General features: G+C 35.7%; 1 protein-coding gene across 1 annotated transcript in view; it reads left to right on the forward strand.

The window, feature by feature from the left end:
• LOC136246411 (uncharacterized) overlaps window positions 1–27204 on the forward strand; it is a 68937-nt gene that overhangs the window by 21430 nt on the left and 20303 nt on the right. Inside the window, exons 2-3 of the mRNA XM_066037800.1 lie at window positions 3723–3842; window positions 17386–17458. Of these exons, the coding sequence (XP_065893872.1) occupies window positions 3801–3842; window positions 17386–17458 (115 nt within the window). The 5' untranslated portion in view covers window positions 3723–3800. The remainder of the gene's footprint in view (window positions 1–3722; window positions 3843–17385; window positions 17459–27204) is intronic.

Here is a 27204-nt window from a genome sequence, read left to right on the forward strand (position 1 = left end):
TTTGGGGGCTACGCCGCTATACTATTTGTCCGCCTTTGTATTCCATAGCTTTTTGCTAATAATGAAAGTTATGGTAGTGCACCAATTGTTTGTGCTCCTATTTCAAAATAATACAATGAATATTGTCCATGATTTTTGCATCACTCCTCCAGCAGTTGAAGTAAACAGATTGGTTGTAGAGTAGTTTCATGTATTGTTAGTGTGTAGGTCAGTGTAAAGGGAAGATTATAGTCAAAAACTATATGAAATGACTGTATTTCTTATTAATAACTAGTATAAAAGTGTATGTTGTGTCGTACAATTGTAGTCTCATACATCTGGCACTATTCTATCCTTTGATGTAGTGTTATAGTAGTTTACTAGTGATGAATAAAAAATACAAAAAGTATAACAAATACTTTGGAATTTTACAAGCTAGAAGAAATCACTACAATAATAAAGTACTTAAAAAGGGGAATCATGAACTAAAGTACAAATTTAATCCTTACATTAGTCATGCTTATATGGGCTAATCCAGGAATTACATTTATACTTCAGCTGATGACTCACCTCAGAGGTGGATCCAGGGTTTGACAAGAGGGATGTACCATAATCAGGTAGTAGGTATAGTAGCTTTATAAGCTGCCCCTAGAAGAGTTAAGTGTTTTACATATTTCAGGACTGAAATTTTTGATGCAGAGTAGATTTATGCAGCAATATATAAATCACAGCAATAAATCATACTTTCTAAGTGTTCTACATTCATCAAGAGCTGCATGTAGGGATCAGTGTCAGTCACAAGTTCCACTATAGAACCTAATGTAAATTGTTATATTACATGCAAAAGACTAAGCTGCAAAAAAATCCTTGCAGGTTATACCACTAAGTGTGTCCATGGGTTGGTGTTACAGTGTTCATACTCAGTGGAGGATTCTTAATAGTGTTACACACAGAGAGTCTGACTATTCTATTAGAGTATTTTACTGACTGCTCTATTGGAGTATCTCTATCTTGTGTATAGATTTTTGGGAGGAGGGGGGCACATGCCTCTTGTGCCTCTCCTCTGGATCTGCCACTGCACCTTGTTTAAGCACTTTTCATTGCAATAAGCTATTACTAATAAACAGCTTGTAAAATTTCTAATGTTTCCTTAACATTGTCATACAGTGCAATAGTACTGGTGCATAGAAATAATAGATTTCAATATATAGTTCAGATGTCTCTCTTAAATAACACTCAAAGTTTTTATTTCTTTAATAAAGACCTGTAGTTGTGTGTATTCTTTGGATACTTGTTGAAATATTTTGTTGCAGGCAACAGACTGAATGTACATACTGTAGTATATGTTCACTGTAGCCAAGAAATTCTATGCACTTGGTGCGTGTTAAACTGTGCAGCACTTCTGCCTTAACACATACCTAATTGTAGACATCATGCTTTAATATAACTAAACCACAATGAAATAAAGGAGGTTTATTGCATCTGATTATGCAAATCATTTCTCTCCCAACTCCACATGATTAGAATTATCTTTAATAAGTAGTAGTCAATGGTGGATACAGGATGGGGTATTTGGGGAAAATGCCTCCCCCCTTCTTTCATCCCTCATCTTGTGGAGGAGCCAGACACACTTCTGGTTAAAATAGCTACAAATTTTATGCCCAGCCAAGACAATCATGAAAATATGCACATTTTACTACAAATTCACCTGATATAAAAGCGAACCAAAGTCAAACTAGCTGTGAAATTGTCACCCAGCACCTGTGTGCATAATAAGCGCCTCTGAAAATAATTATCATGTTGCAGTTGTCAAGACATTCAGAGCCTTTTTATGACTCCACAACCATCTGGAAAGTACAAAATGGCTAAAATAAACAGTGAGACACTACTAAAAGGTGATTATATACTGCTTCAAAAATGCAGCACTGAACTGGTTCTAGAATCTGGCTCTCCCCAACCACTTGCAACTTAGCCTGTTTGCACCCCTCCCTTTGCCAATGCCTGTATCCACCACTAGTAGTAGCTACTTACTATCACAACTACTCTCAATGATCAATGATTATAGTTATATTGACCAGTAGTAGCTACATACTATCACAACTATTCTCAATGATCAATGATAATATAGTTATATTGACCAGTAATAGCTAGTACATACTATCACAACTACTCTCAATGATCAATGATTATAGTTATATTGACCAGTAGTAGCTACATACTATCACAACTACTCATAAAAATCATTGCTGATTTTTTCTGATTGCGTTTGCTACTGTGATCATCAATTTCTTTGAGAGATTTTTTGATGTGATTAACTACTGGTTTACTAAAGTCTGTTTGAAAGTTATGTACCAATACATTGAATGCTTCTAGAATTTTGGACTATACTGTTTGTTTTTTTTCAATTAATAGTTATTGTAATGACATTACATGCATTACAAGTTAGGTTCCTGGAGTACTTTATAGTGGTACATATTATTATACTCTAGGAAGCAATGTTTGTTGACTGTATACATAGTAATCCATAGTCTTGTTGTGTGTGTCATCCAACCACTATTCTGCTGCACAACACATTCAGTGGATCCTATACAGTAGAATTAATTGATGACTTATAAAAAATCAAAATTTGTGGTTGCTGTTGCTTGTTCATCACATTAATTATTAATATATCAAAACATAAGTAAAATTAGCCGATACATTTAAATTTTCTGTAAAATTATTATGCATAAAATAGATGCACAGCAGCCTATAAAGGTAAGTTACACTATTTACCATAACTCTTGTTCTGAAGGCAGTATCAATTTTGTTCAGCTGCCATTACACATGAATAAGCCTCCTCTATCAAATGATATCAAAATTAAATTGATGTTAAAGTGTTTACAGGTTGCAAATTTACAAAAAAAACTGGTAGTAAGTAGCAACTTACTGTGACGCAATACAAAATCCATTGGGGAGTCAATCATGAAGTACGCATTCTAATTAAAATAATAGTAGCATAACGCCATAACCATGGTGATTAAGAATTTTGTTCAGGAAGAATCGAATAGAGCAATTCATAAGCTGTTGGATGGTACTAAAAGTTATTATATTTGATTATGTCTAGTGCTTGTAAAAATTGAAAATACGAAGCAATGCAAAATGTAAGGAGTTTGTATTAGAAGAAGTGGTCCATCCAGCCTGAGATCTTTAGGTAATCAGAGTTTAATTAATCAGTCCAATGAGCCTTATCCGCAATTACGTCACAACGTAAAAATGGCGAAAAGTGTGGGGGCCTTTTGTACAGAGAGCCATTGGGAAGAAACCAAAAGCAGACCGTAGGACTACTCGAGAAGTACGAAAATGCGTGCCCCTACATAGTAAGATAGTTAATAAGCCTCACCAGAGTTTTCTCATGCTTTCTTCACGTGGAGCATCTCGAAACGTTATCCCTTCCATACAAAGTATCCCCACACTTTTCGCCATTTTTGCGTTATTTTCGCGTTGTGACGTAATTGCGGATAAGGTTCATTCATAATCTAAGTACAAAAAACAAGCAAAGGACACTGGTAATACACAGAATTGCTAATAAAATTTGTAACTTTTAATTTTAATTTTTACCATTCTGACTTTACAATTCCCAACAGTATGTTTTGATTTGACCACATAACACACTTCTGTGTGTCTTGATCAGTTATTGAATTGATGTTATATCTTAGCTATGATGAGTTTGGTTTTGTAATAACCTTCTCATTTTACTAATGTAGATATACAAAGGTGGTTTCACCAACAAGACACCACTAGAAAGAGCAGCTGATGACAACAATGTGGAAATTGTCTATTGTATGCTCAAAGAATTCATTAAAGATGTTTCCAGTGTTAATCAGGTATAAACAGTAATAGTCCTTATTGTATCATCCTCTAACTGATTGTAGTATGTGCATGATGTTCCTATGTGACTACCTGTTGTTTCATCATGTATAGTTGAACTAACTTAATATCCTATAATACATTGTTGTATACCTTTAAGCCACACAAGGGCATAGGGTTCTGCAATACATATAGATATGGCAATATATCGATACAGCAAATAAGTATCACAATGCGATACTGTACTTAGAAAATATCTATGTTATTGTTATGTTATTATCTATACTTTACCTGTTAGGAACTGGAGGGTGTACACAGAAGGCAGAGCTTGTTTGAGGTGTTTACCCATAGCCTAGGAGCCTAAGCAAAAATCTTTGAGCTAAATATCCTAAAGTGAAATGGGACAAATACCTAGAAGGGCTGAAAAAAAGCCAACCCCATTGTGGCTTGATCCACAGGCCACCCAGATTCTGGCCAAGCACCATGCTCGGAGCCAAATTGAACTTTGGGGAGGCCACCTAAGTAGGGAAATGTTGTTGTTATTATCTACTTTACCAGTTAGGCACTGGAGGGTGTACACAGAAGGCAGAGCCTGTTCGAGGTGTTTACCCATAGCCTAGGAGCCTAAGCTATATATCGAAGTTTTCTAGTAGAAACAGTCAGTGATTGCTCTATTACTGTAACAGTGATCTAGATACTCAAATAGAAGCCTCTCTATTTACCTGTGCTTTAAAATTCAATGTTACGAGAAACCATACAATGCACGTGTTTTAGTGCTGTTGTCAATGCCTGTTATAGCTAAAATAACGGGTCTTCCAGTTGGTTACACTTCAAGAATAAAGAACTGCACCACTAAGCAGTAAACAATCTGCTGATACTAGCCATCTTGACAACTCATCAAACTGCGGAGTAATCCAGACGAGCCTTTCTGGGAGCATGCATTAAAATGTTTGTGATACCTAACTATCTGGGTGGTGTAATAGAGGCAGGTATCCAGGTAGATATGTGCTTTCATACTAAACACACTAGCTATTTGCCATACTGTAGTTTACCATCACTCACTGAATAAAAATTTGTGAATGTACAATCAGTGTTGGCTCGGCTCTTTAAAGTACAGATAAATTGGATACTGTTACAATTATTAGCTAATATTCCAGTTATAACTAGTTATGACTATTTCATTATAGTATCATGATACAGTATCGCATCAAGCAGTTTATTGATGGTGAAACGCGATACACAAAATGTACTGTATCGCAGAACACTACAAGGGCATATTAGTGTAGAGGTTCATTAACAGAATTTGTGAGACTTATACCGGTAATATATAAGTTTGGTGCAGTACAAACATTAATGAGCACCTAATGGGTATAGTAAAAATGCAATTAGTAAAACCATTAGATTCATTTCAAACTTGCAGTACAGACTGAGTGAGCATCCATCTTCATCACCATGTTGTAAGAGAGAGTTGGCTATTCTATTCTCAGAGGGAACGCAATTCCAACATTAAAATTCATACTTTTAATCAGTGCAACAATTTCATTACTACCAGCCAGATAGCATACAATACGCCATTTCATTTTTGGGTCTAAGGTATGCAATCAGACTAATTACTGATGATGTAAGCGCTGGAGTACATTCTTCCGTGAAAATACTCCAAGCCTCAATAGGCTCAATACATTTTTGACCTTTTTAAAAATTTTGTGGTTGTGTAACCATACCGTATATTCCAATAAACAGTGTACTGTTAAATAGACCAAAGCCTGCCCTACACACTGGTGGTGATCTGGGATTAATCTGTCAAGGCAATCTTGTGTAGTGAAGTGATAAAGTTAATTGATTTTTGGGCTAATAATGCTAGAGATATTGTTAAAAACCATGATTAGTAAGTTCGCTACTACCTAAAGTGTTAATTTACATCACAAAGAAGAGTCCTTACCAGTTTATTGTATTGTTAACCCTTAATTCCTCAAGTATTGCACGCGTACTATAATAAACGTCTGCCCACCTGTGGAATTTGCTTTCTCTCAGGTCCTTATACTTCAGTAACGTTTGTTTGATTAGATGGGCCTTTCAATCAGGCTTCTAGCACTCACAGATTCTTATTTTTAAGCGATACTGTAATTTTCCAATTGATGGCACGAAAAAGTTCAACGTGAATTTTAAAGCAAGAACTTCAGATTTTTTTTAATAGTTCTCCTTAACTGATTCCTCCCAAACTTGAAACACAACAACAGAAAGGTACTGTGAACAGGTGGAAATAATACAATAGTTGGTAAATGTTTGCATGATGATTTTGCAACAATACAAAAGCATGTGCATGCTTATGCATGCTTACAACACACAATACAGTCTCTCAATCCTTCGCTGTAGGCTATACCAGCAGCACAAATCATTCCACAACTAGCCCATTCGATAGTTTCAGTGTAGAGAGAGAGCATTCAGCAGAAACCAGCTTATAAACACTCCAGATCCTTCTTCACTGTCAACATCACTCATGCAAATTGTTCTTTAGGCAAGCGTAATCCATTAAACAACCTTACAACTCTTCTCTCATCCAAGCACTATATAGAATCTCCTGGCTACTATTTATAGGTGTTACCTTATATAGTCACTACAGGAAAATCTAAAAATATCGCAAAAAGTCTGTTATCGTCATTTTTATTTAAAATATTGTTCAAAAATGCACACTTTTTTTATAGCATTAAGGGTTAAACCTATCTCTTTGCACCAATCACATATATCAATAGCGAATTTTGACCACAAAACCATGTCAGCGTTATCGCTTCACTATTCAGGATTGCCTTGGCAGATTAATCACCAGCAGCATGTAGAGCAGGCTTTGGCTTATTTACTAGCATACTGTTTATTAGGATATACGGTATGGTTACACAACCACAGAATTTAAAAGAAGGGCTAAAATGTACAGGAGCCTATTGAGGTTGTGCTTTTTGGTTGACATAATGTACTCCAGCAGTCAATTAAGAAACCCTACAAAGTTAATGAATACTTCTACCAAACATGAAAAGGTCTATTTCAAATTCAATTCAGACTTGGAGTACTGATTGAGTGAACATCCACCTTCATCTCCATGGTATGATGACGAGATGGCTATTCTATCTCAGGCCCAATTATATTTTTATTGATGTGAGGAAGATGTGGCTATGCGGTGCAGCAGCCCAACTTTTATTTTATCCACCCCATAATTATTATTGCCACCAGTGGCTGAGCCAGATAGTATCAAAGACTGAGAGAATATCCACTTTCATCATTATGCTGTGATGAAAAGCTCTTAAATTCGTAGCTAGCTACATAATATTATTTTCATTACTGAATGGAGCCAGTCCACATCCAACCATACCGCTACCTTTGCTATGGACACTTGTATAGATCACATGCAATAATTCAAATGCAAATACTCATCAGCTGCCAATGTAAATTATATTTCATGGCTCACTATTTTGCAAAACCCCAAGCGTATCAGCTACTACAAAAAACTAAGGATATTTGTAAATCATATACAGTAGATTTACTAGAAATACTTAACTAATTCCTGATGTGACATCCCATGTTTCAAGGTTACACGCATAAAGTATAAGATTGCTTGTTTGCTCCTTTTTATCTGGCTGGTGGCAATGAAATTATTACATCAATGAAAATTAAAAATTCCATTATTTGGGCTGATTTACTTTCTTAGGAGAATTTAGTTCTTCCTCACAGCATAATGATGCAATTGAATGCTCACTCAATCCATATCACAAGTTTGAAATTAATCTGGGATTGTTTGCTATCTGGCTGGTGGCGATAAAATTCAGTATTGCATTGATAATAATATGTTTTGAGCTGCTGTGCCATCTATACAAATACAAAAGGAAGTGATATATAATCCAAAACAGCCAAGCTGCAAAATCAAATTCACCTCAATTGTCATTATTAAAATTTTTAACATTAACCTACCATCACAGCCATTTCTTGGCCGCCACCTTGGATTTCACATCTTTTTTCATCATAGCCTTTTTGTGGGCTGCACTCTTTTTTTACAGCTTGGCTGTTTTGGATTATTGAGATGCTGTAATATATATCATTTATCGTGATAAAATGGATTTTCTTATCGAAACTTATTGAGATTTAGATTTTTCAATTATTGCACAGCCCTAATTGTTGCATTGATAAAAGTAAGATTGGGCTGCAACACCATCTAAGAATAAAATAGCCCTTCCTCACATCATGGCGATAAGGTGGACACTCACCCAGTCTCTACTGCAACTTTGAAATGAATCTTAGATTTTATGTTATTTTACTGGTGACAATGAAATTGTCACATTGATTAAAATATGAAGTTTTACATTTTAGCTGTTGTGCCAATTGAGAGGAGACTAGCTAGGTCTTCCTCACATGTAAGTGAAATTTACACAAATAATTACACAATGTATTTGTGGATATAACTATTCCATTGTCACCAGCCAGATAGCAAAAAAATTCTCACATTAATTTCAAATATGCAATATGGACTCAGTCCATACTACAAGTTTGAAATTAATCTGAGATTGTATGCTATCTGGCTGGTAGTGATAAAATATATATAACATCACTAAAAGTGCAAAATTCAAAATTAGGACCACCGTGCTATCTGAGAAGAGAAAAGCCAGCTCTTCATCACAGCATGTGGATTTTCACTCAGCCACACTGTGTGGAAGAGCTGGCTTCTCTCTTCTCCGATCGTAGGTCAATTCAAACATAATTTTTTCATATTTTACCAAATCAAGCAACTACTCAATACTGTGCATGTTTGTTCATTACTGCAACTCTAGATAACATTTAGTGAATGAGAATATTCAAACCTGTCCTGCAGAAGTAACTGTGTTTACAACACCACATTGTTAATTTAAGTAATGCGACATGTAAAATATTATGTCAAAATAAAACGATTGTGCCTCTGGTTGTATAGTAGTTCAAGCTTAGTGTAATAAAATAAATACACTGCAGTGGTAATGAAATTATTTGGTGATAGTCAATTTTTTCATTGGAACTCTACTATAGAGATGTCTTTAGAAGAATCTGAGAGCACGTAATATTTACAGGATGCTACTGTGTAGGCGGCGTACTGTGTCATGTTAATAGCAACAATAATATGTAACAAAAGCATTGGAAAATGCACAAAAATACTTTAAGAATTTGGACATAATTATATTAAGTTATTTTTAACATGATCTCAGTAACGTTTGATAGAGACTAATTAAAGGAATAGTGCAAGGATAGATCTAGGATTTCCCACAATGAAATTGCTAAGCTAGGGAATATCAGGGGCTAAGCTGGTTGAGACAACTGGTAGCTAGAGCTAGTACAGTGTGTATGTGAAGCACCTATTAAGGGATCTGGGGACATGTACCCACAGGAATACTTTAGTCTTCTGAGATTGAATTTGGAAAATTGATGCTACGCTAAATTAATGTTGATAACACTAAAAAATGAAACCACAACCAGTTGCAACTGCTTTCTAATTCTCACCAGAAACTGCTTTCTAATTCTCACCAGAAAGGGAAATCACTTATGGTTGCATGGGTATTGTAAAGCATCTCTTTATAAGGTTGAAATTTAAGGCAATGGGTGCAATTTTATTGTTTATGCTAAAAACGAACTTTACATTATATTACTTATAATGTATACTTTCAAATTCAATATGCAAGTAGAAGGGATATAATAATACAGTGGTCACATTTTATTTGTTCTAAAGCTATAGGAAAGTTAGATAATGTGTGGAGCTGATCTGGTTCAACTCAACACGGCCGGAGCTCAGAGATTTTTAGTGGTCCGGCCATGCATGGACTACAATGAAGGTTATAGCCATCATGCATACTATTCAATCTTTATAGATCTAATATTATGATCTTTAAATTAAATTAGAGATTATCTGCTTTCATGTGATACTCAACTGCATGTGCTAAGCACACACAGCATGCCAAGCTAAGGGGGTGTGGGGGCATGCTCCCCTGGGAAATTTTTGAAAATAGATGCTCTGAAATGGCATCTGGTGGCTATTTTATATGCAAAGCCTTTTCAGCATCAATGGTAATTTGGTGTTATAGTATATACCAATGAATTGAACTTCATAACTATGTATCTTGTTAGTAGATAATTTATTTTAAAAACTCTCAAATTGAAAGTTTAGTCCTTTGAGATATGATTGTAACTGCTGATGCATGACATAGCAGCCTAGTGTAATTAGAACAGTGGCTATATTCTATACTGAATGCTCTATTACAGTGTCGTGATGACTGTTCTATTAGAGTATATTTTGATGACTGCTTTCTCGATCTTTTTGCAAATTCAAGTAGCAGAAAAGTGGGCTCTGGCACTGCCCAAATATCAAGTTTGTAACTACAACTGATATTAACCACTACATATTTAACCAAAAGAAGTTATTCTCAAAAATAATATAAAGCCTTTCAAGAGAAATCAATGTCAGTACATAGAAGTTATAGGATTGTAACATTTCAAGCAATCAATATGACAGGATGCTTGGCACAATGGTGAGGATCAGTGTACTAGTCAAGAAGAAGTAAGGGTGGGCGGTATCTCGGTTATATCGTAAAACCGCAATATTCTGATGTAACAACGATACCAGTATCATCAAGTATCATCAAGAAATTTTGGGAACAATATTATCGCAATATTGTGATTACCGCGGTGTTCTCCAATAATATTCATATTTGCTAACTACTGTAAACATAGCGCTGCCGTTTAGCTTCCGGAAAGATCGAGATACTCTAATAGAGCAGTCACCTATATACTCTAGTAGAGCAGTCAAGCAACTTTATAGAGCATTCATGCAAATATGTAAGCAGCTACTGAAGGGACTTTATTATTTTTGGATTTTTATTGAGGAAAGCATTTTCTGCACATCGTGGCATTATAGCTAATAAAATGTGCATGGGCGAATGAGCTGTTTGTTGCTATATTTAGCAGTCTTTTAGTCATGCATGGGAATTTGTATAACTCTTGAATTTGTCATGCACTTGGGTGCGTAACCACATCCTCTACACGCTTAATTGTAGGTCTAGCTAATGTCTATATCTCCATGTATAGTTCAATAAATGGTTAATGCCATGCACTGTTAAAACTCAGGTGGTCATAGCACACTTAACCAGCAGCACACATTTGGGGTGCAGTCACACTTTTAGGATATGATGTGTAAAGCACATAAGACAAACAGTGTGACTGTACGTTGGTGTGTATGATACCAATATTTTTATATGAAAAGCTATTCTCTGCCATTATACATGATTCTAGTATTTAAAAGAGGTATTTTGTGCCATCCTTTTTTATCATTGAGGGGTTGTAAGAAGGATCGCAAAGTATCAATTTCATTGAATTTATGCGTTATTAAAATATAACCGTGACAATAAACTTATTTTGTGCTAAGCCAGACAGATCAGATCAATACACAAAGCTGGTATCAGGGGCGGATCTAGAATTTATAAAAAAGGGGGGGGGGGGCTAACTCAAGGTATTAATCTCTTGGGTAGAGATGTGTGAAGCACACTTCCCAGCATGCAAAGCATGCTGGAACTAGGGGGGTCTGGGGGCATGCCCCCCCCAGGAAAATTTTGAAAAATAGATGCTAAAATACTGCAATTTGGAGACATTTCCACATAAAATTCATAATATTTTCTGCCTGTAGATATTTCATATACTGCCTTTATTTTATAGGTATGGCTCTCTAAAGCATTTTGGTAATGGAAAAGTTTGGGTAGGTACAGACAACCAAGTACATGATGCACCCCTCTCTCAATTGCACAACACTGAATAAGTGCATGTTAGAATAATAATGTTGAACGTGGAAAATTTTGAAATTTGAACAATACAAGATTGAATCTGAGAGCATTTTCAATGGAAATTGTGTACCTGAATTAAGTATTGCCATACATATAAGCGCTTTAAACAGACCAATGCACTTCATTGTATGTATAGGTGCAGGCAGATTTGGAAAAATTCCATAACAGAACCAACTACATGTTTCCAGTGAATGTTCTATTAGAGTAGTTAGCTGACTGCTCTATTAGAGTATCTCGATCTTGTACACCTCTAATGCTGATCCGGGTCCTTGTTGCATAAACTTTAGCATAAATCCACTGATGATACCTTGGAAAGATGTTTATAAGGTGGTTTTATGAGTATTTGTATTATTAGTGATCATATAATTATGCTAAGACAAAATTTCATTATAATACTCAGCATATTGATCAAGTAAAGTAAAGCCTAAATATGAAGGGGGGGGGGCTTCAGCCCCCAAAGCCCCCCTCTGGATCCGCCCCTGGGTATATATGTTTGTATCTACAAAATTAATTTCCATTAGCTCATAGCTAAATAAAATACATTCAATTATGTCATCAGACATCAGAATGTAAACAACAGAAAAGGGATTACAATGCTGTGCACAAATGATCAGTGGGGCCTGTACATATCATACTGTAAAATATGTAAGCCTTGGTTGAGTGAAATTAAAACCCACAATCAAATGCCATGCTTGGTGATATAGGTTTTAAATACATTTTGAAAACAATTTTAAGTAGAGATGTTAAAGTAGGTAAGTTGCTGACTGACACATAGTGCTGTGTACTGTTTGTAGATTGTTGACATTCCATGATTGTAACACCAATCGTGAAACTGTAGATGATACAGCATTTCACAAATAATACTGAGATTAGTGGTTGACTTTGACAATAGCATGTCATGACATGCCTCCCACTCCTAAATGTATTAAGTGCTTTTTATCAATTGTAAATTTATGGTCACACTCTTATTAGTGTGATTGATGTGGTGTGCATACTACACTTGTAAAGATGTGCCATGGGGCCAGTTTGGACAGCAATATCATTCCTGTGCTGGTGTGTTATGACCACCTCTGTATTAACAGTGTGTACATGTATTTTTGCACATCCATTCATGATGCTACAGGTTATATCACTTGTGTAGGTAAGTATAGTTTCATAGTAGAACATCTGTCAAAATATGAAAAAATATCATGATAATTAGTAATATCGTAATATTTTCCCATGATATATCGTGATAATGAAATTTCAATACCACTCAGCCCTAAGAAGAAGTGTTCAATTTCAGCATAGCTACACACTGGTCTTTCCACTTTAAAAAAGGGTTTTAATGATGAATGTTCTATTAGAGTAGTTTACTATTCTATTAAAGTATTTTGATTTTTAGCAGCTTTATAATCCCAAAAATAATTATAAGTTAGACCCTTTTTGTGGTGGATTTTGGAGGTGTCTAAGTTACTTAGACCCTTTTTATGTTTACTTAGACCCTTTCATGTTTACTTAGGCCCTTTTCGTGTTTATTACGTGCACCTACACTGGTAGCGTTGGCAATGCTTCACCACCTGAAAATTAATTTAAATTAATTAAATAAACCCATAACAACATGTTACAGGTGGAAACAGTTACGGGTGGAGTAATGGCTTGTTTCTACTAATGAACGCTACATTTCTCTGTTACAAGCTGCTGTCAACAATTTTAAGGTACAACAACTACATAAAGGGTCTAAATAACTTAGACTTCAGACCACGGGGTCTAAGTAATTTAGTAACCCTCAGGCCCTGTAGTAGCGCCTTCGTTTCGTTCAGGCACCATAACACAGCGCCATCGGGTTACTAAATTACTTAGACCCCTGTGGTCTGAAGTCTAACTATTACTTTGACCCATTCTTGTTAATTCCTAGCAGAGATTAGCTCTTCTTTCTATCTTTTATTTCCCATGTATATTTTAAAATGCAATTGCATCTGCATAGTGTAAGTTTTATTGTTCTTCTAGCGCTCCCCTAAATCTTTTGTAGTGAGATTTTTTTAGTATTGTAAATGAACTATTCAGCACTATATTTCAGGTGTACTTTAAAGTTGCCAAGAAGTTTCAGGCCAGATGTATAATTTGCCTTACAAGCCACAATTTAACATTCAAATCCTTCTATTATTCTTTATACCAATTCTGTTATTTTTCGCCTATTATTTCCAAAATTACTCTAAAATTTCCTGAAATGCAGCTAAATGCATTTATTTTCTTATGCAACTGTACTGGTAATTACTAGCAAGCATATATTATTGTAGCTTAAAAATTTAAATATTCTAATAGAGCAGTCACTTTACTTATGGGTGATTGGGTGCTCTATTAAAGTATCTCAATCTTTGTATTCTTGTTTTATGTTAGCAGTGTTTGAGAGATGTCCCCAAGTGAATTTTTGCTATATTGCAATTAAATTAATGAGTTTTAAATAATTATTTCTGAAAATAATCCTATTGTTCTGGAATTACTCCTGATTCTTTTTACTGCCTATTATTCCCAGAATTATTCCAGCATATTCTGCAGATCCATACTGGTGGTTTTTGAGATGATAAACCATGTTTTATAATAAAATAATTATGTTTACTAATTCTCTGTAATACATTGTGGCTATTCATATGATGTAACAGTGTCCTGTAAATTATTTTCTGGAGACTTTTATACTGGACCTATCAATAGTAAAAAACATTAGCTTCATCTTTACAATTCGACTTTACAATGTTTCTTGTTTGTGAATGCTGTGCTGTTGGCATAATAGGTATGTGTGGGAATCAGGAATTATGCTAGCATTTTGAGGTGAGTGTAAAGCTTTAACAGTAGGAAAATCTGCAGATTGCACAATTCCATTAAAAAGATCAATATACTCTAATAGAGCAGTCAGAAACTCGAATAGAACAACAATGAATATTATTTACTCTAATAAAACAGTCTTATTGAAATGAAATTCTCTAATACAGTAATCAGCTATAGAACTCAAGATTATTTGAAGCTTAAACATCAAGAAAAATGGTGTGATACAGCAATAAACTGGCATTATTAGCCAATTATGGTGGCATAAGTTTGGGAATAATGGGGAATTCTCAAAAGCATAATAGGTGATATTTTGAGCACTGCTCAAAAGCATAATGCTCAATTTTTTGGAGCATAACAGCCTCATTCCTATGTGCTGTTTGTTTAGCCTGGATATTTTGCATTGCTACAACTTTCTCATGTAATCATCAAACAATATGCAAGCCTACTGAAGCCTTGCCAAACATTTAAGTGCAGTACCAGGTCACACCAGAGTTTCAGTTAGACATTGCTAAAGCCCATTTTATATGTAGTGTTCCACCAATAATGAGATTAGTATCAAAACAGACCAAACGATTTGCTTTTTCCCATTAGTATTGTACTCTGATAGCAAGTAATAACTACTAACACTGACTGATTATCATCATCATAAGTGATACTGTATGTAAAGGAAGAATAGTAATGCGATACAGTAAGTCCTGAACTATGAAAATGGTATATCATATATAGTAAAAACTTGACAAACTGTAATAGTGCAGTCAGTTACCATTTTATTAGAACAATATTGATTATGATCAATGGTATTATATTTGACAACAATGCAATTACTTTACTTTCTTATTACAAGTTAAAAGTGATTATGATTCATACCTGTTCAGAAAAAAGTGCCACACTTACAAGCAAGGTATGAGATAAATTCTAAAGGATAATGATGAGCAGAGTAGGTGGAATATTCAGCACAAAGAATAATGGGCTGGCTCCTAATTAAGAAACCTTAAAACCTCTTAACTAGCTGTTGCATAATGATGACCAACAAAATTAATATTTATGCGTAGATTAGCTATGCAGCTGCACAATAGTTACCACAGTCATCACTGCACTGTAAGACTTTTTCTGACATGTTTCACATTAAGAGCATTTGTTGTAATCATCCCTTTTCTGCATACTCTATCAGAGTATAAAGTGTGTATCGAGCACATTGCATACTGATTGTGTAATGCACATAATGATGACTCAACAAGATTCAGTATAACGAAGCCTCAGCATAATCTAACATACATGCTTCGATTAAGGTTACGGGATACTGTAAACCCCACATGTACACTATCGATCATTTTTCATGATTAGGGGTTTGATTTTTCTTAATGCATTGTTATCAAATATTTATGCATTCTTAACTTCTCATAAATCGACATAGAATTCAATGTTGTTATGGAAACATGAGTTGTCCCCATGCCAAACAGTGAAAACTGTGAACCAAAAATCAGACCAATGAAGAACCATGAGAACTTACTAACAATTCTAAGGTTTGAAGAACATCACTTGTGAAGGACTGACAAGAGGATTTGTGAATAATGTGTATAGTTGCTGAAATATGACTACAATATGGCCTAAAGCAAGACACTGTGGTCACAAAATTAATTTTTAAATTGATATCACAAGCACTAGAAACATTATTTCTAATAAATGGCTCCGTCAGGACCTAGACAAGAAGCCAGACTAGTAGTCTGTTTATACAAAATGTTAACAACTAGTTTGACAGTCCTGATTTTTGGTTCAGGAAAATATCGCCATTAGTCAGCAAAACTACGCATGCGCTTACAGGTGCGCCAGTTGCTAAGTGTGTTGTATCTATGTTATCTTGTACTGTTACGTGTGTTTTCTTGTACCTTGTAACTGTCCAGTCAGCACGCTATTATTCTCCCAACAATTTAAGCCTGTTACCAGCTGATGCAAAACACAACACCAAGCCCGCCTTAATTACGTAATAAAATTTTTGTTTGACAGTCGCTCACTATCCCGTAACCTTAAGGTGTTTAGCACTAGAGCAGCATGTATAGTGTGAGCTATTGTGCATGCATGTCATACATAGTTCCAGTTATGGTAATAATACTCAGAACTCAAATACTGTTAAGAATTACTGGTTGCAAACGGCCTTACATTTGCTTAAAATGCTTGATTCAAACAATTTATTGATATTATTACATTATAATTCCACAAATAAGATAAAAATTGTTTCACGCACTTAAGAATATACATTCTTGCCTCATTGTTCTAGCTCTGGTCGACTTGCATATATTACAGGGTACGTACTGTATTTTCTCTTTGTTCTGTCATTACATGACCATGCATATGGAAAACAATGCATGTACCTGACCGTGAATTGATCAACTGTCAATGGCTTGGTGCAGTTTGGATGATTCACATTTTATTCTAACATGATAGACAACAAGCAAAACTATTATATGCCACCAACACACTTTTGCTGCAAGCAAAAATTAATGGGGTATAGCTAAATGAGGAGAAATAAGTCCGTAATGTATTCATTGTACCTACTGTGGTGCACCAAAAGTATGTTTCAGCCAAAGCATCATCTATCTGTATAAGAATGAAGACAATTTATGCTTGTCTGGAGGCATTAATGCAAGAAATAAAGAATAGAAAATTCAGTTTTACAGTTCTGGAAGTTTACCAGAAATTCTATGTCAGTCATTTTGAAGGCTTTATTCAAACCTAGCAAATATTGTCATGGTGTCAATTAGGAATTCTGATACTGTTTTCTTCTAAGCTGGAAAATTCTTATCTTACAGTATTAGTATACAGCACTACACATATTATACTGCATGATTAAATGTTTACCATTTTGTAGTGAATATCACTTCCAATTTGTACACAGTATTACTAGCATTTGATAATTATTCAGGGCTATCGGCGAAAGATTAAGAATATGATCAAGAGCTATGAAAAATCTCATCCTGAATTGAGAATATCAGAAGGTTTGTGAGTGTTACAAAATGTATTGTACGTAAGCATTACAATAGGTGTGATGTATTGTGTGATTCATGTCCGACATACACTTGAACTACTTACTTAGTTCATCTACATACTTTATGTTATCACACATACAATAATATAGTGTGATGAAATTATTACAAGAAGTGTCCATTGGGGTTCTCATTATTCAAGACAGCTGGCAGTTAGTCAGAGTAAAATAGTATGTAGGGGTACTATATATACTTCAGTAATAATTGAGGTTAATACATACAGTAGCCATGGCAGCAATATTATTTTTGTTGTTACTTTTAACAAGTGTAGTAAATTGAGACTTCATCCAGCAATAGTAGCAATAACAAGTCTCTACTGAGAATTATTATCACTTAATGGTATAGGATTGATCCATAAATTTGTTGCTGGAATTTGGATGCAGCATCAGTGCTATGAGCACTAGCAATCATTGCCCGACACTGCTCTGGACTAGAGATGTTAGCTCCATGGTCTATAGTAAAGCAAGATACAATAGTAATGAATACTGAAAGCAGGACAATTAATTTGATTGGTTGTGATACTGTAAAGTCTGATTGTTAAATGCACATAAAATTGTATTGAACGCATATTATTTATTAAGCATATACTCATTTCTTCTACTTAATCATGGTTAGTAAGTGCAACATAAAACTCCAACATGTAGTGCAGCTGCACAAGAGACAAAATGCTCAGGATTTGTCAATTGTACAAGACTCAAAATTCACAATATCATGGTCAAAACTAATGTGGATTTCACTTTACTTCCAAACAAAATGGTCTTCTGCCATATAGAACATATCTTCCACACAAAAGATTTACAAAGAAACTAGACTCCTGCTGGTTTACTATGTGTAGATTATCACATTGTTGTATGTGCATGGTTGTATGTGCATGGTTGTATGTGATCCGGTCCCAGTATTAAAAATAATAATAACCCACGTACTTTAGGAGACATCTGACTGATACCTGAAACATTGGTGATGTTCAGGATTTTTCTCATACATTTGATGTACTGTGTTTCTTCCTTAACAATAATATAACAATAATACTGGCTTGCGTATTAGGGGAACAAGAAAAAATGTGGCATTGCTTAAGATTTGAGGATGGTGCCATTATTGACTCTCTTAGTTAGTAGTATTATTTTGTACAATGTATGTGTCCTTGTGTTTGTGCTGTATCTTTGTATTTCTGTTTCTTTGTCATTTTCCTTTTTAGTTTTCATGCATAAGTTTATTAATTTTGCACCTGTGCTGTTATATTCCCCTTTGTTCATGTACTGTCGTGCTGTTTTCTTTTATATTAGTTCTTTGTTGTGATTCAAATTAAGTTCTGTTTGTGGATCTGTAACTTCAAGTATGACTCTTATAGAACATCTTAGCATAGAGCTTTAGTGTGGTGGATGGGATTGCCATTAGGACCAGCATAATAATTACATAATCAAGTAATAAGAATCTAATCAAAAACAGCTAATTTGTAAAAAAAGGGTGCGGCCTCCAAAAAGGCCTAGGTGAAAAAGATGTGAAACCAAAGTTGGCAGCCAAGAAATGGCTGTGATGGTAGGTTAATGGCAAAAATTTTAATAACGACAATTCAGGTGAATTTGAGGAGGCAACACAGATTCACCTGAATTGTTGTTGTTAAAATTTTTGCCATTAACCTACCATCACTGCAGCCATTTCTTGGTTGTCACCTTTGATTTCGCAACTTCTTTCACCCTGGCTTTTTTGGAGGCCGCACCCATTTTTTACAGCCTGGTTTACTGAAATTGTTTTCGTAAAAGTGTGTGTGTGTACCTATCTACCTATCTGCATATCTACCTATCTATGTTTGTCCGTACGCACCCACGTGAGCAAAATCGTTTAATAATGGTAAAAGCAGCTTTTACGTAAGAAGTAAAAGTGAAATGAAGTCTGTATTAAACTTCTGCACAGGTGAACTTTGCTCTGAGGTGGTTTCTTTTCGGCGGACTGAAATACGGGTGTGGCGACTTTCCTCAGACTACCTTCCCCTTGAGGTTTTCAGGCGTTTAGCAACTGAAAAACAACGGTGCAGGCCTCGTACACTACCAGGAATAGCCTATCGCTTCGAGTTGAAAGGGGGCGTATCCCTTACGTACGCGAACGAAAATGAAGAGCAGCTTTGAGGCTTTGTCGAGAAAATTTGTGGGAAAAAACACGTTAGTCAAACTATAAAACAGTTTAGAAGGTACTTATGTGCGTAATATGTTTGGTAAAAGCGGTTTGTTTAACAAACGCTTCCTTAGCAGTGCATAGCAACGTAATTGGACGAATTACGGATATTTCATGAATTACAAAATACGAGAATTAGCTAATAATGTTATTGTACAACCAAAAATTACCCTATTGTAAAGTAGTAATACATAGTTGGTCAATTCATAGTAGTATAAATGAGTTAGCTAGCTGCATGGCGCCTGGTTTTTAAAAGTAGCACAACATTTTGATTAGATATCACTTCTTTTTGTAATCTCATACCTAAAGCCAGCCTATGGCCAGCTTTATGTACTTCTTTTAACTTGTCTTTTTCTTTACCACAGATCTAGAGAGAAGATTATTATGAAGAAGATTTAAATGATTTGTTTAGCTACATGTATCTTAAGCAATAATTTTTAATTTCGTTGATTGATTTTAAAAATAAGCCACACAGGTTAAACTATTTGCAACTACAGGGAAATCTGTATGTAATTCTTTTCTACAAGGAGCCTCATAATGTAACTGTATTCTGACTACATGGTGAATGGTTTGTAGTTGAACTCACCACAACAATAACAACTATAACATGATAACTGAAACACTCTACAAAATGTAGTTGAATTCTCTCCAGTTTCAGTGATCTCTTTACAAGGTGACTTGTTTCTACAGGGTGATTTGTTTCTAGTCTGGCAGCACGTCGTGTTCAGCGACGTGCTGCCAGATTTGTGGTGTCTGATTATGATTTTTCAAGTAGTGTTACCAGTATCTTGAATGAGCTTAAATGGTGTAGCGTGGAGGTTAGAAGACAAGTAAGTAGACTGATGATGTTTTATAAGATATTGCAAGGTTCTGTCGCACTAGAACTACCCTATGAGATATCTCTCATCGACACTGTTACTAGAGGGCACAATAGAAGATATCAAACACCTTTTTCAAGAATTGATATACACAAATTCAGTTTCTTCCCAGCTACTGTCAGATTGTGGAATAGTTCACCTGACTCAGTTGTTAATTTGGATTCCCTTGAAGCATTCCGTAGATCTGCTACTGATTTCTTAAACAATTTATAATTTATAATTCTTTTTATACTTAATTAACTACTTAACTTAACTACATACTATATTGCACGTATACTCTTTCAGAGTCCTGCAATTATAATAATAATAATACTAGTCGATCTCTACAGGGTGAATTGTTTCTAAATGATCTTTCTACAGGGTCACTTGTTTCCAGCTGAACTCTCTACATGGTGACTTGTTTCTATCTCATCTTTCTACAGGGTGACTTGATTCTAGCTACATTCTCTACAGGGTGACTTGAAATGTACCATACTGGGTGACTTGATCCAACTGATTTCTCTACAGGGTGATTTATTTTTGTTTCTGGCTGATCTCTACAGGGTTATTTGTTTCTAGCTGATCTCTCTACAGGGCTGCTTGTTTCTACTGAGCTCTCAGCAGGGTGACTTGAAAAATAGTTGAACTCTTTGCAGGTAACAGGGTAACTTGCCTAGATCTCTCTACACACTGTTAAAAATGAAGTGCTATGGTAGCACCTCTAGGTGCTATTTTTTGACATGATTTGTTTCTACCTGAACACTGTGCAGGGTGATTTATTTCTAGCTGATCTTTCTACTGAGAGATTGTTCATAGCTGGATTCTCCATTGGGTAACTTGAAAAGTAGTTGGGCTCTTACGGGGTGACTTGATCATGCTGACCTCCCACAGCCTCACTCTACAGGGTGCCTTGTTTCCAGCTGATCTCTCAAAACAGTGATTTTTTCTAGTTGATCTCTCTACAGTGTGGTCTTTTCTAGCTGATCTGATCTATTTCTAGCTGAACACCCAGGGAAAGGCCTATGAAAATGTGATGGTAAACCATGAAATTTTAGGTAGTTTTCAAGGACACTGCCTATAAAAATTCATGTACACTGCCTATGAATATTTGACAATTCATGGCCACTACAATCATGAAATTTTCTTGTGCCATGAAATAATTTGTCAGTGCTACAAAATTAACATGAAATCATGAGTATTTCATGGCATAGATATTACAATGAAATATCAATGAAATGACTTTCATGGCACTTAATGGGGATTGTTTTACTGTTCATGAATAATCCATAGGTGTTTCATGGCACTGTTCTCTGGTAGTGCTACATGGTGCAGACTTCATTCTATCTGATCTTTCTATCTGATCTTTCACCTTGTTTCTGACCAATCTTACAACAGTGTGTCAAGCTGATCTTTTTACAGGGTGATTTGTTTCTAGGTGATCTCTATACAGGGTGACTTGTTTCTAACTGATCCTTTTATAGGGTGATTTGTTTCAAGCTGATCTTTCTGCTGGTGATTTTCTCTATGGATGACTTCTTACTGATTGAATTCTCTACAGGATGATTTGTTTCAAGCTGATCTCTCTACAGGGTGATTTGAAATTTAGCTTATCTCTATACAAGGCTATACTTGTTTTCTAGCTGTCTTTTCTACAGAGTGACTTCAAATGTAGCTGTTGAACCCTTTGCAGGATAACATGTTTCTAGCTGATCTCTATACTGAAAGAGTTTGTCTGTAGCTAAACTCTCTACAGGGTTGCTTATTTCTAGCTGAATCACTCTATGAAATGTAGCTGAACTCTCTCTAGGTAGTTTGTTTTTAGCTGTTCTCTCTACTAGTGACTTGTTTCCAGCTGAACTCTCTACAGGGTAACTTATTTCTAGCTGATCTCTCTACAGAATGATTTGTTTCTAGCTGATCTCTACAAAGTGAATTGTTTCTAGCTAATTTCTCTACAGGGTGACTTGTTTCTACCAGCTCTCTACAGGTTGATAATGTTGAGCTGATCTCCCTACAGGGTGATTTGTTTCTAGCTTATCTGTACAGGGTGAACTGTTTCTAGCCAATTTGACTACAGTTTCCAGCTCAACACTCTAAGGGTGCCTTGTTTCTGGCTGACCTCTCTACAGGGTAATTTGTTCCTAGCTGATCTCTACAGGGTGAATTGCTTCTAGTTGATTTCTTTACAGGGTGACTTGTTTCTACCACATCTCTCTACAGGGTGATTTCTTTTGAGCTGATCTCTCTACAGGATGATTTGAAATGTAACTTATCTCTTTACAACGTTACTTGACTCTCTACAGAGCAACTCCAAATGGATTTGAGCACCTTGCAGGATAACTTGTTCCTGGCTGATCTTTCTACTGAAAGAGTTTGACTGTAGCTGAACTCTCCACATGGTTGCTTATTTCTAGCTGAAAGACTCTACGAAATGTAATTGAGTTCTGTATAGGGTGACTTGTTTCTAGCTGATCTCTCTATGGGTGGCTTGTTGCCAGCTGAATTCTCTACATGGTGACTTGTTTATAGCTCATAGTTTAGCTCGGTGGATTTTAATCTGATTCCTTGTAAACCACTGTCAGATCACTGTAAAATGATTTATCTACCTCTCTACCTGATTTCAGCTGATTCTGTTAACTAGTTTGTCTGGTAGATGAGGCAAATATGTGACTGAGCCTGCAAAAATAGGGATGTGGACACATGATTTTGCCTACTTTTTCAAACTTTCATCACGCATACATTTTTTGTATCATTATGTTATGGCAATGCACTTTTTAGTTCTTAGTAAGCATCTAGTTGGCTTTATGATACAAGTTACAGAATGCAAATAATTATTCTGCTCCAATACTGAGATATGAGCTGTAGCATGGCAGAGTGTAGTTTGTGCCTACATACCTTATTTTCGCAGGCCCGGTCACATATTAGTTTTTGGATTTTTTATTAACAAAACTCGATCGTGCGCATTTTACATGTGATTGGCGTTTTTGTTATAACTCCATGGCTGTTAGTGCAATTTCTTTCAAACCACAAAAGGTTTGCACTACGATGATTACTCCATATACAGACCGATTATTAAGTCATTACTTCAAGCGGTTTACCCTGTACCCGTAACAAAAATCAATATCGAATTTTTCGAAAATCGTGTGTAACTCCCTTGTTCTTTATTCAAAGTGTACAAAATTTTGACTGTAAACGTGCTAAATTACGTTCTTAAATCCTGCCTAATTTGAAGAAAATCGACTATAGCATGCGCGAGTTATAGCAATTTTTCTTAAGTGTTGCGAAAAGAAGAAGACAAAGAAAAATATGAAGAAACTGAGACGAACTTTAAAGGCGCATATCTCCGCAATGGCCTGATGGACTCAGCTCACATTTGAAATGGGAGGTACCCATCTATGAGGGAGTTTCCACTGCAAAAATGGTTAATTTTTGTCCAGCTATTATCAGGCTATACGGACGTGTGAAAACAACGTTTTCTTGGTTCCTGTAAATACGCACTTGTCTATCACACGCCCACACTAGCTGTACTTGGCCACGTGACACACTAACGATAATAGAAAGTTGCATGTTTTACATTATAAATAAATAAATAAACAATTTAGTAATCACTTAATGTACAGGCAAACTACACAGCGCACACATGAATACTCACTGGCATTGTCTTAAATGAAAGGAGACAAAACAAAATAAAAGGTGTTTCTTCTTCCATTCCTTTGTTAATTTGTTAGGTTTTCTAATAAATGCCATACTTTCCTGATCTTGACAACCAGTTCAAAGACACCATGTGTTAGTTACAAGGCATTCCACTTGTATAACCTGTTTGAGTTCCCATCAACCAGTTTAAACTAAGCGTTAGATACTTTGAACTTCAACTCGATGCTTTGACATGAGAACTTGCTGGATGGAACTAGAGCAATGTACTCTGTAGAGGGATTGAGATATGGGTAGGCATGAGGCTATTATGCTACAAAATTTGAGTATTATGCTTTTGAGCAGTGCTCAAAAAATCACCCATTATGCTTTTGAGAATTGTGCATTATTCCCACAATTATGCCACCATAATTGGCTAATTCCAGTTCATTGCTGTATCAGACCATTTTCATTGATGTTTAAGCTTTAAATGGTCTTGAATTCTTTAGCTGGTTGCTGTATTAGAGTATTTCGTTCCAATGTGACTGCTTTATTAGAGTAAATAATATTCAGTGCCTGCTCTATTAGATTTTCTGACTGCTCTATTAGAGTATCTCGATCTTTTCTAACGGAATTGTGCATTCTGCAGATTTTCCTACTGTTAAAGCTTATAAAAGCACCTCAAAATGCTAGCATAATTCCTGATTCCCACTTATACCTATTATGCCCGAAATTATGCCAGCATAATCGCCGCATCCCTAGATATGGGTGTGACTTTGAAATCGCTCAGATTCGAGATAGTTCGAACTAGATGGCTAGTGTGAAACAGGCTGTAATGAAAGCACTGTAACATCTGTAACACTGACTCAAAACCATAGACGTGTCTTGGTCACAACTAAAACAGCATAATTTTATGTAACACTTTCACACCTCAGATCAAAGGAATTCTTTATGCTACAAATGTGATGTGGCACACTTAGCAGTGCAACATCTAGATGTTGCACTGCAAAGTGTGCTGACAATTCATTACTGCATTCCACAAACTGTACAGTTTTAATGCTTCTTACTATTGAATACTATAGTAAAATGTATATGAAACCTATATGAGCAAGATCCACTTTACATTTTGGGCTTCAGTGATCTCCTGTGGCCTACAATTGAGCCTCCTGTGGCTCTCAATTGAGACCAACTGAATCCCACAATCAAAACTGTCTCTTGGTGATAAGGTTTCTTATACATTTTGAAAACCTTACATAGTAAGTACTAGTGTTATAGTAAGAGCTAATATGAAACTTTGATGTAGTAACCACAATGATATATTGAACCACCACAAAGGATCCTGGACAAATACCAGACCACATTAAAGGCACCCCCAACCACATCAAAGGAATTTAACTTAATAAGTGAATTTAGCAGCTTAAAACTACTGTAAAAGTAACTTGAAAGGCTTAAAACTACTTTAAAAAGCACCTTCAGAGGCTTAAAAGCTACTTCGAAGTGTAACATATTAGTTGCAACACTGTAAGTAGTGCATTACCTGATATGTACACACTCGCCCTCGGGCGCTGCGTGCCATCAGGCATCGTGTGCACATATCAGGCAATGCACTCCCTACAGTGCTACAACAATTACTCTTTTGCATTTAGAATGTATTAATTTTTGGGAGTACAAAGTGGATTTTAAAGAATACTGTAATATTGTGACACTTTTCATTTTCATACTGCTGCAGAGAGACTATCTGTGATGTCCATTCAATCCACTCATCCATCAATGTAATTTCTTGAACAACGGTTAAACCTTCTCATAGCTTGTAACTGTACTCCAGCAACTGTTACCATCTTGATGTTTTGGACCTACGTATAATTATACCTTGTTACATACATACACTAAAACACACATGCACTTCTTTTGAAATGTGTGTTTGTGTGTGCATGCATCAAGAGCATAGCCAGCTAATAGCTGATAATAGGCTTAGCTAGTATAAACTCTATACACACATACAAACAAATACTGCTTGCATGACATGCAAATTGATATACCTAACTATTTATAACTTGTAGCCCTGGCCATGGTCTTCATCATACAAAGGTAGCTACAGTATGCATCGGTGACAATCATCGTAGTTGGACATCAACAACATTAGTAAGCCTGGAACAAGAACCAAGTGTAAAACAATTCATCATATCTGAATTACCAGCGACAATCGACTGAAAGTAGAGACATGCAATTTACTCAAATAAACATTGTGTCCTAAATGAGCATGAAGGACAAGAGTGCTAATGTGTGAACCAGGCAAACTCCTGGCATACAATTTATGCAGCTAGCTTTATTATACTTACTAGGCCTGCAACAAATATGCCAGCATAATACGAAGCATAATAGTATATGTGACCGTCTCAGCAAAAACCCGACTTGTTCGCACAAGCATGCGTATTGAGAAAATTGAAATTTAAAAATAATTCGTAAAATTACGCATGCTACAAAAAAAACTACGCAAGTTTTTATCGAGCCAGTACTCGAAGAAGGAAGACTCAAATCGATTAAAACTATATACCATCTTATCCGCCTGTTCATGAAGAGTTCGCAAATCTTTGTTTCGTTTCCCTAGCTCCAACGGTATGCGTGTCACGTGCGTTTGTTTACGATGCGGTAAACGCAAACAAGATTGTCATCGTTTCTTCTACAAAACCACCTTCATATCCATTTGCGCAAGTATCTACAGGACTAATACTTTACCTTGGCTGATGTGCTGATCCATGGTGAACGTGTTAAGCCAAATTGCAATGTTGTAGACCAATCCAAACAGAAGTTATGGCTGCGAATGTAAGCGCCTGTAGTTTATTTTCAGTATAGTCACTGTACAAATCGATTATCTTGCTCTTTCTACTGTCTAGCGCTATAATTCCAAAACTACACACCACAGAAGGCTGAAACTTTGGTGGTCCATTCCTTGAACACTGCTGATATTGCTGAGTGAATAAAAAAGATTTTTTTAATTGTGCGAACAAGTCGGGTTTTTGCTGAGACGGTCACATATTAAGT

Source organism: Dysidea avara, chromosome 2 (assembly GCF_963678975.1).
Source record: "Dysidea avara chromosome 2, odDysAvar1.4, whole genome shotgun sequence".
Taxonomy (NCBI): Eukaryota; Metazoa; Porifera; class Demospongiae; order Dictyoceratida; family Dysideidae; genus Dysidea; species Dysidea avara.